This window comes from Diadema antillarum, unplaced genomic scaffold, assembly GCF_040938485.1.
Source record: "Diadema antillarum isolate AM-2024a unplaced genomic scaffold, OU_Dant_1.0 scf00000006, whole genome shotgun sequence".
Lineage (NCBI taxonomy): Eukaryota > Metazoa > Echinodermata > Echinoidea > Diadematoida > Diadematidae > Diadema > Diadema antillarum.
Window position 1 is genome coordinate 2,411,834 of NW_027270895.1, and position 11,683 is coordinate 2,423,516.

The 11,683-nt window shown below is 37.7% G+C and overlaps 1 protein-coding gene across 1 annotated transcript; it reads right to left on the minus strand.

The window, feature by feature from the left end:
- Window positions 1-2,032: 2,032 nt before the first annotated feature.
- Window positions 2,033-11,228, minus strand: LOC139715812 (uncharacterized). The gene is made up of 2 exons (XM_071627354.1): window positions 10,992-11,228; window positions 2,033-3,259 (listed from the first exon to the last, which is right to left on the minus strand). Exons 1-2 carry the CDS (start codon window positions 11,223-11,225, stop codon window positions 2,033-2,035), a joined length of 1,461 nt encoding a protein of 486 aa, XP_071483455.1. The 5' UTR covers window positions 11,226-11,228.
- Window positions 11,229-11,683: the final 455 nt, after the last annotated feature.

Consider the following 11,683-nt stretch of genomic DNA (forward strand, 5'->3'; position numbering starts at 1 on the left):
CCTTCATGATATTCAATGAAAAGACTTAATACAAGAAGTGTATTTGAATTATACCATTTTAGAGGCAAATTCTTCAAAATGATCTACACTAAAATATACTGCTATATACCTTATATTACAAGTGGGACTGTTTCACGTCGATAAAACGCGCAAAAACATGCATCAAATTGCACCATTTGCAACATCAAAATGCAAAAAGTTCTCACCGTGGGAGGGGTGACACCCCCCTCCCACACCCTCCCCTACCCCCTCGCTCGCTCCGCTCGCTAGGGTTCAGTCGCGTTCATGATATTCAGTGAAAAGAATTAATACAAGAAGTGTATCTAAATTATACCATTTTATAGGCAAATTGTTCAATAATAATCTACATCAAAATAAACTGCTATATACCTTGAACAAGTGGGACTGTTTCACGTCGATAAAACGCGCAAAAACATGCATCAAATTGCACCATTGCAACATCAAAGTGCAAAAAGTTCTTACCGTGGGAGGGGGGACACCCCCCTCCCACACCCTCCACTCCCCCTCGCTCGCTCCGCTCGCGAGGGTTCAGTCGCCTTCATGATATTCAATGAAAAGACTTAATACAAGAAGTGTATTTGAATTATACCATTTTAGAGGCAAATTCTTCAAAATGATCTACACTAAAATATACTGCTATATACCTTATATTACAAGTGGGACTGTTTCACGTCGATAAAACGCGCAAAAACATGCATCAAATTGCACCATTTGCAACATCAAAATGCAAAAAGTTCTTACCGTGGGAGGGGTGACACCCCCCTCCCACACCCTCCCCTACCCCCTCGCTCGCTCCGCTCGCTAGGGTTCAGTCGCGTTCATGATATTCAGTGAAAAGAATTAATACAAGAAGTGTATCTAAATTATACCATTTTATAGGCAAATTGTTCAATAATAATCTACATCAAAATAAACTGCTATATACCTTGAACAAGTGGGACTGTTTCACGTCGATAAACGCGCAAAAACATGCATCAAATTGCACCATTGCAACATCAAAATGCAAAAAGTTCTTACCGTGGGAGGGGGGACACCCCCCTCCCACACCCTCCCCTTCCCCCCGCGCTCACTCCGCTCGCCCGGGTTCAGTCGCGATCATGATATTCAGTGAAAAGAATTAATACAAGAAGTGTGTTTAAATTACACCAATTTATAGGCAAATTCTTCAATAATAATCTACGCTAAAATATACTGCTATATACCTTAAACAAGTGGGACTGTTTCACGTCGATAAAACGCGCAAAAACATGCATCAAGTTGCACCATTGCAACATCAAAATGCAAAAAGTTCTTACCGTGGGGGGGGGGGGGACACCCCCTCCCACACCCTCCCCTCCCCCCTCGCTCGCTCCGCTCGCTAGGGTTCAGTTGCCTTCATGATATTCAATGAAAAGACTTAATACAAGAAGTGTATTTGAATTATACCATTTTATAGGCAAATTCTTCAATAATAATCTACACTAAAATATACTGCTATATACCTTATACAAGTGGGACTGTTTCACGTCGATAAAATGCGCAAAAACATGCATCAAATTGCACCATTTGCAACATCAAAATGCAAAAAGTTCTTACCGTGGGAGGGGTGACACCCCCTCCCACACCCTCCCCTACCCCCTCGCTCGCTCCGCTCGCTAGGGTTCAGTCGCGTTCATGATATTCAGTGAAAAGAATTAATACAAGAAGTGTGTCTAAATTATACCATTTTATAGGCAAATTGTTCAATAATAATCTACATCAAAATAAACTGCTATATACCTTAAACAAGTGGGACTGTTTCACGTCGATAAAACGCGCAAAAACATGCATCAAATTGCACCATTTACAACATCAAAATGCAAAAAGTTCTTACCATGGGAGGGGGGACACCCCCCTCCCACACCCTCCCCCCCCCCCCCCCCCCCCTCGCTCGCTCCGCTCGCTCGGGCTCGGTCGCTTCGCTCCCTCGCCGACTAACCGCCCCCCCTAAGATGAAATCCTGGCTACGCCGTTGATTGGAAGGGAATGAGTCTCAAAATGATAACTGCTTTCGGGCTTTCTCTTTCTCATAACAGAACGACACAGGTAGCGTTTTTCTTCCCTTTACGGCCGTATTACCCTTAAATCCATTAATCTTTTTTGGTGTAGTCTCGTTGGTTCGTCGCTCTCTCTCATGCGTTGGAGCTTCTTGTGCTCCTTGCACTGAGGAATTTATCATTGGAGTAGTCTCATTCGTTATTGGCTCACTCTCGCACCTGTCATGTTTAACTGCTCTTCCTTCATTTACTGACCCATTTCCCATTAATATATTCTCACTGGCGATTTGGTGCTCGCTCTGAGGAAATGACGTGCTGTCGGGCTGTTGTTGATCGTTTGTTGTCTTGGTTTTTGATTGCAAATTACGCTTAGAAGTCCGACATTTGTGTTTCAATACACATAACATCATACACACTAACAACATCGTTAAAATAATCAACGTCACTGCAACGATCAAGTTACTTCTACCAGGAGACTTTGGTTTGTTTGTATCCGGTGATGTGATATTGTTGATTTCGTCAGATGATAATTTCGTGGTCATTGGTGAGTCAGTGGTAGAGTTAAAATTTAAATTCGGGCAAAATCCCTCAAGAACTCCATTTATTGGTTGATTGGCGAGAATATGCGGCTCATAACAAGTGGGACTATCAACGTATGCTCTGTGATCTCCCTGAGAGTTACGCCTAGAGTACCATAGACGGAGGGTCTCTAGTTGACAGTTACAGTTCCAAGGATTGCCTTCGAGTAATAATACTTGCAGACGACCCAGTGTCTCCTCCGTTATATTCGCAAGTCTCGTCAAGTTGTTATTGCGCATGTCCAGAGTCGTGATTCGCGGGAGAAGGAGAACTCTTCCAGTAGACATCAACTGGTTGCCAGAAAGGATGATCGTTTGAAGTCGAATCAAATGCATAAAAATGTTGCTTGGTAATGTCTTCAGTTTGTTAGACCCGAGGTCGAGAACTTCTAGATGTCTCAAATTATCGAAGACACCAGGATTAAGTCTTGACAAGCTATTGTTGTACAGGGCAATGAACTTTAGTTTGACAACAAACTGAAAGGTGCCTGATTCAATGTATTTGATGCAATTGTTGCTTAAATCTATGAGTTGAAGACCACCGTTAGTGCCATCCAGGGCAAGACTGTCGAATATCTCGATATTGTTATCGTAAAGGTAAATCTCTTTCAGCTTTGGTGCACCAGCGAAGACGTTAGATTCCACCTGTACGACAAAATAGATGAAATGATAATTTTCGTTGTATTAAGAATTTTCAGATTCTGTCTGACATGTTGCGTGAAATTGAGATTTAGCTTCAATTTACCTCTGTCTACAGTAATCATGCTCATGACATAGCAGAGAGTTTTCGAAATACACCTGAAGGGATCCGAATTGGCAACTCTTTAATCCCTATCATAATATCTTTAACATCCATTTATATAGAAACCAATCAGACAATTTCATGTCTGTCTTGGTCCAAGCACAAACCTCTTGATGGGTACTAGGCACCCTAAACATTTTCCCATTCTTTCTTCCTGTTCTAATGTGGATATGTCAGTAATCACTCTTGCATCTATTTTGTAACCACTTAATTTGTAGAAGTAATGTACTTCCGTTCCTCGTGATTATTTTGTTCGGTTTGAGGTATAGTTAACAGCTAGGCCTACATGCACCTCTGTCTGAAGTACTAATATCTAATGTTCTTAACCGCTACATATGGCAATATTTGCCAACTTGTACTACTTCTAATTGTTCAAGTTCAAGTTGATTTATTTCACTTCCAACAAACAAATAAGAAATGCAAAGAAACGCTCATATACACAGACGTCATGAAATCAGTACCACAATGCGATGAACAGAATAACATTGTAAGAAAAATATAGGTAAATTATCAACAGAGATACAAATAACTGTTACGTCACTGTGGCAAATGCACAAACGATATTGCTGGAAATGGAGGGGACTGCTAAAAAGCAGAGCTTGTAGAATTGCAATCCCCTCATAGAGAAAAAAAAATTGCAAAAAGACAACAACAACAAATTTCCCTAAGCGGTAGCAAAAAAAAAAAAAACACAAACAAACCAAAAAAAAACCCCAAAAAGACAGACAGAGTAATACACACATACATGCACACATACGCACGCACATTAACAATCACATGGCGGCTCTCTTGTAAGGAAAAAAATGACGAGAGGATAGAAAGATATAAAGATATAGTAGTGAAGAAGGTAGTAAGTCCGAGGTGGACAAGGGGGGGGGGGGGGGGGAGGGGAGAGGAGAGGAAAATGGTGGGTCATAGCCAGGGCACTGGAGGCACAGAAGCACGGGCTCGCTGATGAAGAAAGGGTAGTGAGAATAACGAAGCAACAACAACTGTGATAATCAAAAGTAAAAAAAAAAAAAAAAATGAATTATGCTGCGTACGAAGTTTTTGAATGATTCTTTAACTTTAAAGAAAATGTATAAAAACTTAAAGCTTCTTTTATATTATTATCCAGAGAATTCCAGAATTTTGGTCCAGAAAAGGAGAATAAAGATTTTGCGAAAACCGTCCTAGTAAAAGGCAAATGATATTCATGGGATTGACGGGTAGGATATGCATGAACAGTTTCATTCTTTAAAAACATGGAATCAAACACAAGGGGGAGAGAATGGTTGGTGAGTTTATACATGAATTGTCCTAGTTGCAAACGATAAAAATCATGAATTTTCAAAATATTATTTTCGTGGAATAAATTATTAGTATGACTTCTCCACGATTCGTGACAAATGATACGAAGAGCTTTTTTCCTGTAATAATAATATTCTTTCTGTATAGTCTATAAGTAGAAAAAGTGTTTCCCCATGCGAGTATCCCATAATTTAAGTAAGGTAGTATCAAAGAAGAATAATTATAACATAAAAAGTACATTTTTGGGAAGATAAAATTTAACTTTGTTTATAACACCTATATTCCTTGAAATAACACGACATACAGAATTATGCGAACCCCAGGTAAGTTTATTGTCCAGGATCAAACCTAAGAATTTGATGGAGGAAACTTCTTCTATGACCGTGTCTTCCAAGAAAATATTTCTCGGTAAATTTTCGAGCGAATTACTGAACAACATGCATTTTGTTTTTTGCAAATTCATTGATAATTTGTTCGCTCTTATCCACTGAAGTAACTTCATTAATTCACTATTTAGAATATCAATTAATCGATCAGAATCAGAATCGGATAAAAACACATTGGTATCATCCGCAAATAATAAGAAAGAGAGGATGTTTGAAGAATTTGACATATCATTAACATAGAGAATAAATAAAAGGGGACCAAGTAAGCTTCCTTGAGGAACACCACAGTTAACATTTTGTGTAGTCGATGCATGTCCGTTGATAAATACAAACTGTTTTCGATTAGTAAGGTAACTCCTGAACCACTCCAAGGCCTTTCCTCTGATACCATAATGTGATAATTTGTGAAGTAGTATGCTGTGGTCTATGGTGTCAAAGGCCTTGGAGAGGTCCAGGAAAACTCCAATAGTATGGTGAAATGTGTCTATCGCTTTTGAAACCCTATCAAGGAAGGTAAGGGTTGCATGAGATGTGCAATACTTTTGCCGAAATCCGAATTGATAATCAGAAATAATTTTATGGGTGTCTAAGAACTTCAAAGGCCTGGTGTAAACAACCCTTTCTAATATTTTCGAAACAGAGGTTAGCAGGGATATTGGTCTATAATTGGAGACATCTTCCCTTTCCCCTTTTTTATGGACGGGAATTACTTTGGAGACTTTCATAGCCTCAGGGACAACACCATTACTTACAGACAAATTAAATACATATACAAGTGGATCAATAATATAATCAATGATACTTTTTAAAAGGACATTATCAATGCCGTCATATCCAGAGCTTTTTTTATTTTTCAAATTCTGAACTATATCTAATAATTCATTTCTATGCAAAGGCACGAAAAACAATGAGCTTGGATTAGGGACTTCTAAATAATCTTGAAAATTCAGATGACTATGTGGAATATTTTGGGCAAGATTACTTCCTATTTGTGAAAAATACTGGTTGAAAATATCAACTATTGAGGAAACATCATCAACAAATACATCACCATGTTTGATTGATGTAATACGGGGTTTGTCCTTATTTTTGTTGATAGCCTTATTGATAACTTTCCAAGTATTTTGGATATCATGTTTAAACAAACTTATCTGAGTGGTGAAATATTTCCGTTTCTCATAACGTAATATTTGTGTGAGGACGTATTTATATGAAGTGTATTTATCATGAGATTGCTGGGTACGTTTAATTTTGTCAGCATAATACAAATTATTCTTTCGATTGATTGATCGCAGTAAGGACTTCTAATAGATACCCATGGAAGTCTAGGGGATCTTTTATAATTTCTGGATTTCTTTTTAACAACAGGAACATGCTTATCCATAACCGAAATTAAAGTACTCATAAACAAGTCATAAGCTTCATTTGTATTTTCGGTATAATATACAAAAGACCAATCCCCATTACCGAGGTCATTTTGCAACCTCTCTATATTTCCAGGTGTCACCTTCCGGAAAGTTGACACCGGGTCGTTTATGGTGATTTTTTTCTGAAGGGGTATGTGAGTGAAAATAGGATAATGATCTGATAAATCTGAAAGGATGATACCGGAGACCGGTAAGGGGTTAATATTACAAAATATATTATCAATAAGAGTTGCCGAGTGATTGGTTACTCGAGTTGGTTTGGTTATAAGGGGTAAAAAAGATGTGGACATAATAATATCAAGAAAACATTGAGCAGTATTCATTGTTTGAAACTTAGATAAATCTATATTGAAATCTCCCATGATATAACAGTCTTTATTATGAAATATTGGATTATGGAATAGAAATTGCAAATAATCCAAAAAATGTTGGGTGTTACAATTAGGAGGTCTATACATTATAAATACAAGTTTGTTTTTAGCATGGGCGACCTTAATTTCAACACATAATGATTCAACGATTCCGTTCATACAAATTAAATCTTTTTGTATAACGTAATCAAGGTTTTGTTTAACGTATAAACCAACACCTCCGCCCATTCTATCGCGTCTACTATTCTCTATAAAATCATAGCCTGGAAGAGAATATGCGGAAGCAGAATCCTGAGTAATATATGTTTCAGTAAGACCTATTATAGAAAAAGATATATCATGAGTATTATTCAGAAAACAACAGAACTTATCAAAATTCTTGTTCAAACTCCTTATGTTCAAATGCAATAATGAAAAACAATCGGTGAGTCCGGTTAAAGATTTGAATTGATTCATAGTATAACACTTGGAGCTTAAATATCGTTCATTATTATCCTCATCAAATTCTACATCTGTTTCACAGAAATCGAAATCATAAACAGCAGGATACTCATCATTTTGGGAGTCATTGATTGTGTTTGATACTGGATCTGGATGAAACATTTCAAAAAATTCGTCGTCATTTAGTGAACTGAAAGCGAAGTTTTCAATTCGCATCATCTAAGATATAAAGGATGAATGGCAAGACCGAACTCGAGTTTCAGCGAGAACCATGCAGAGTGTGTTCGAGTGCACAAGGCAATGACCCAAGGAACAGAAGAAAAGGGATAACTGAAGAATGCGAGCAACGATGCGAAAAGAATGGAATAGTAGAAGGGGGAGAGAGAAGCAGGAGAAGACAAGGTGCGAGTGTTACAAGAGAGCAGAGTACCGACGATAAACAAGGACAGCACAAGGACAAGAGAAAAATACAGCCTGTTACACATGATTCTATAGCTCATATTCATGAGTAGTGAACAACATACAAAAAAGAGAGCCCTTCCCACCCCATTAAGGTTTGCCGAACCCAAACTATAAATTCAATAAAAATCAAATTATTCGCCAACTCATAGTTGTACAAGAATTCTCCTAACAAAGGAGAAGGGACGAACTAAGCCTATCCTTGGAAAAAAAGCAACAAAATAGCAGTCAATATATGTGACACTGCACCTCAAAACAAACAAAAAGTCGCCAGACATGAATTTTTAGTTAAGACCATATTCTGAAAGAGCAGACTTTAAGCTTTAAAATGATGTATAACTCAAATCAAATGGACTCTCCTAACCTATCTAAATATTGGAAAGAAAGCACAAACTCAGGAAAAGTGTGAACTGATAAAAGAGGCTCTGAAGTACAGTGTCTATTCAAGCGCTTAATCTTTACCAAACCGTGCTGGCTGTGCGATGAATGGACAAAAAACAGGAAGTAAACCACCAGAGTGACAACAATGAAGGGATTATCAGATTAAACTGAAATTTAGCATGCTTCATTAACACATTCTGTCCATAATTGATGCCAACTTTCAAAGCAGTAGCACTATCCTTTTAAAAGTTATTAGAGTTGAAAGTGAAGACTGTGGACAAGGTTTTTCAGAAATGAAAAAGGGATTCTAAAGAAACACCTAATCACACTATTCTACCAAAAATGCTCGAGATAAACTGCTAAAAAAACACACTTTCCTTCCCGTTTTGTGATACCAAATTTAAACATAATGTAAAGGAAGACCCGCTCTTTCAGAAAATATGAAAAAGTCAAGTTCGGCTAGGTTGACCCATTTCACTTATTTTCAGTCCTCATGCAAAATCAGTGTGTGCGACTTTATGTTCGTTTTGAGGTGCACGGTCACATATTTATATTTATCAATTATATTTATCATACCATAATTGGTCATACCAATATGGCAATTTCAGTGAATAAAAAACCCCCACATATATCCTACGTGTGAAATGTTATATATTCATGATCGTTCCTAGGGGGCAACGATCATACCGTTATGTTCAATATTTGGGGAATACAAGCAGGCGAGGGAGCGCGCTCGGTAACCGAGGGAGGGGGTGGGATGGGGTAGAGGACCCTCTTCAATACGAGGGAGGCATGACATTCATAGTGTTAAAAACTGAACTTCAACGTTGTGATGTATAATATCATTTTAGGTTATACAAATATTTGATTTTTTTTTCCAATAAAAAAGAACATTCAGGGAAATGTGATGTGTGCCACCTCTTGTTCCGCGTGTTCGTCTCCATTGTGTATTAAAGTGTGTATGGAGCGTGAAAAGGTGTAGAAGATTCTGCATAGAACTGTATTTAAATGACCAATCAAAAGAAAAAAAGAAAAAAGAAAGAGTTGTGAGATGACGGCACAGCCCTGGCTATATGTACTTTGAGTCGATTGCTCAGATTCACTGCAAGTTTTATATTTTCCTCATTGCTTGGCCGAACTTATTTAAACATTGAGGCCTACTGATTTTGTTCATCTTATAACTTTTTACAGAATTTAATTTCTAAACGGAATAATATTTATCTTCATAATTATGGTGAAAAGTCTTGTCTTCAAAAATTAGGGCATAAATTTGATAGACATTGGTGGCGAGGGATAAGCTTGGGTATGTTGGACTATTACTACAGATGAAGTGTGTCATAGATATTCAGGAAAAGAGGCCAGATTCATGAATGAGGTTTTTTTTATGATTCGTCATCAACTGGTGTTTTGTATGTCTGATATAACACAGGGAACTTCAGTTTTGTGCGACGCGGACATTCTAACGGGATGGTAAAGTTTTGGTTGACATGGGGATTTAGGTTTGAACTTTTCGCAAGATGATTAGAAAACCACTTTTAACGTGTAAACGAAATATCAAGGAACATTCTGAAAAGAATAAAAATCTTATTTGATGGAAAATCGGTTTGAAATGGCTGCGATATTAAAAAAGAAAATCCAAAGTAAAACAAGTTTGTACTAATAAAAGGTGGGACCCACAGTTATACGGACCACTATTTTTTTTTTCGATAGCTAAGCCAATTCAAACCCGGTTTTCATCAAATGACCATTTAATTTCACTTGGAATTGTACGCACTTTAATCTTTCATATAGGGTCTACTAGCTAGTGATTCCTAACTGTCTTGCAAAGAGTTAAAAATTACTCCAATCTCAACTAACACTATTGAACTGCTCTGCTCATGCGCAAGACCGCTTGTCAAAATCAATCTCGCGACGTCTGAGTTTTCATGAAAGTTTCTGTGCCTTTTTAGCGTCCGCTCAAATTCACGCCGCAGAGAGCTAATTGATGCATACCACTATTCAAGTTTCAAATTTTATTTTCCACTTTTCATAAAATACAAAAAGAATCAAGTAAACATTGCAAACTGTACATACAGCAAAACAACTGTTAACAATGCACATAAATATGTGACTCGGGATGAGTGGCGAGTAACGTGTGGAGGGGATCAGATAGGTCATTGACTTTCCGAGGCCGAACCCCATAGACAAAAGAATAGTGAGCTGTTGAGAATGATATTATGGTAATAACCACTTATCAATCAAAACATTACAGAATAATCAACAACAAACACAGTTCACAGTAACAAGGGCTAAATGCACTTGCAGGGTACCAAACGAAACAATTACAAAGCAAAACAAAAAAATCTACAAAACGAACGTTATGTACAGTGTAACATACAGCCATATAAGACTACACATTTACACAATAGTTTGAAATAAGCTGTAACTTACATTTTCTTCTGAATGATGGAAGTAATGGGCTCTCTGTTCCACAATTTTATGCTACTTATATGATATGTTATATTGATAAAATGGAACATACATATTGCACGGATTTCGAGTTTCATATAAATTTACAGATGTATTAAAAACAAAAACAACATCATAATCAATGAACTAGTATCCATTTTAACATTTATACTTGGTGTAAACACCATTATAAATAGTTTTTTTTTTCATAGTTTATTGTGATGAACGAGAGAGGGAGAGAGAAGAACGCCCGAGAAGAACGGCCAACGTAACTGTCGTGTCGCAAATCTAAAGCTCCCCAATAATCGCTAGCCACGGGCAATATAAACTAGATTCACTGCTAATATAACTCATACAGCATCTATAGCTTACCTGTCTGATGTTATTGTTGGATAAGGTAAGAACTTGGAGGTCAGAAAATCCCTCAAAGGTTCCAGGTTCGATTTTCTCGATCTGATTGTGACTCAAGGAGAGGAAGAAAGCAGCACTACACTCCATTGGTACCTCACTCAGCTGTCTGTTTTCGCAGTCAGCCTCTCTCGTTGTCTCTGAGTAGGTACATTTGGCGTTGCACGAAGCAGGGCCCGGAGTTCTCCGGGTTGGCATACATTGCCCACTACGGTGATCTACTAACAGTACAAGAGCAACCAGACACATGACATTAAGCATGGTATTTTCCCCCATATCTCTTCGCTGTTATTGTCGTTGATCCGATCAATACACTAGAGATTGCATATAGAATTTGAAATCATGTATTCATGAAATGATTCCAGAATAATCTAATGCGCCAACACTGACTCATGATGCATAGGAACTTGATGATGTAGCGATCACTGAGGTTAGATCCAAAAGGTGCCTAGTATTTTTCGTTATAATTTCGTTATAATTGAAAACGGCGTGATACTCGTGGTGGTGATCACGTGTCACATAACGAGCCCACAAATCAACCAATCAAATTCTAAAAATGGATGGTTTTTCTTTTCCGGTGTCTGCATTTGGATATAAGTTCGGACCTTTTGTTGAGTGCATTTTTGTTTCGGATGATGATGGCCTTCTCATCGAGG

What these genes read in the sequence shown, in the direction of transcription:
- LOC139715812 (XM_071627354.1), bottom strand. Translation starts at nt 11,225, where the DNA reads ATGCCAACCCGGAGAACTCCGGGCCCTGCTTCGTGCAACGCCAAATGT. An exon ending in CCAACAATAACATCAGACAG is followed by an intron (nt 3,260 to 10,991) that starts GTAAGCTATAGA and finishes TTTGTCGTACAG; the next exon opens with GTGGAATCTAACGTCTTCGC.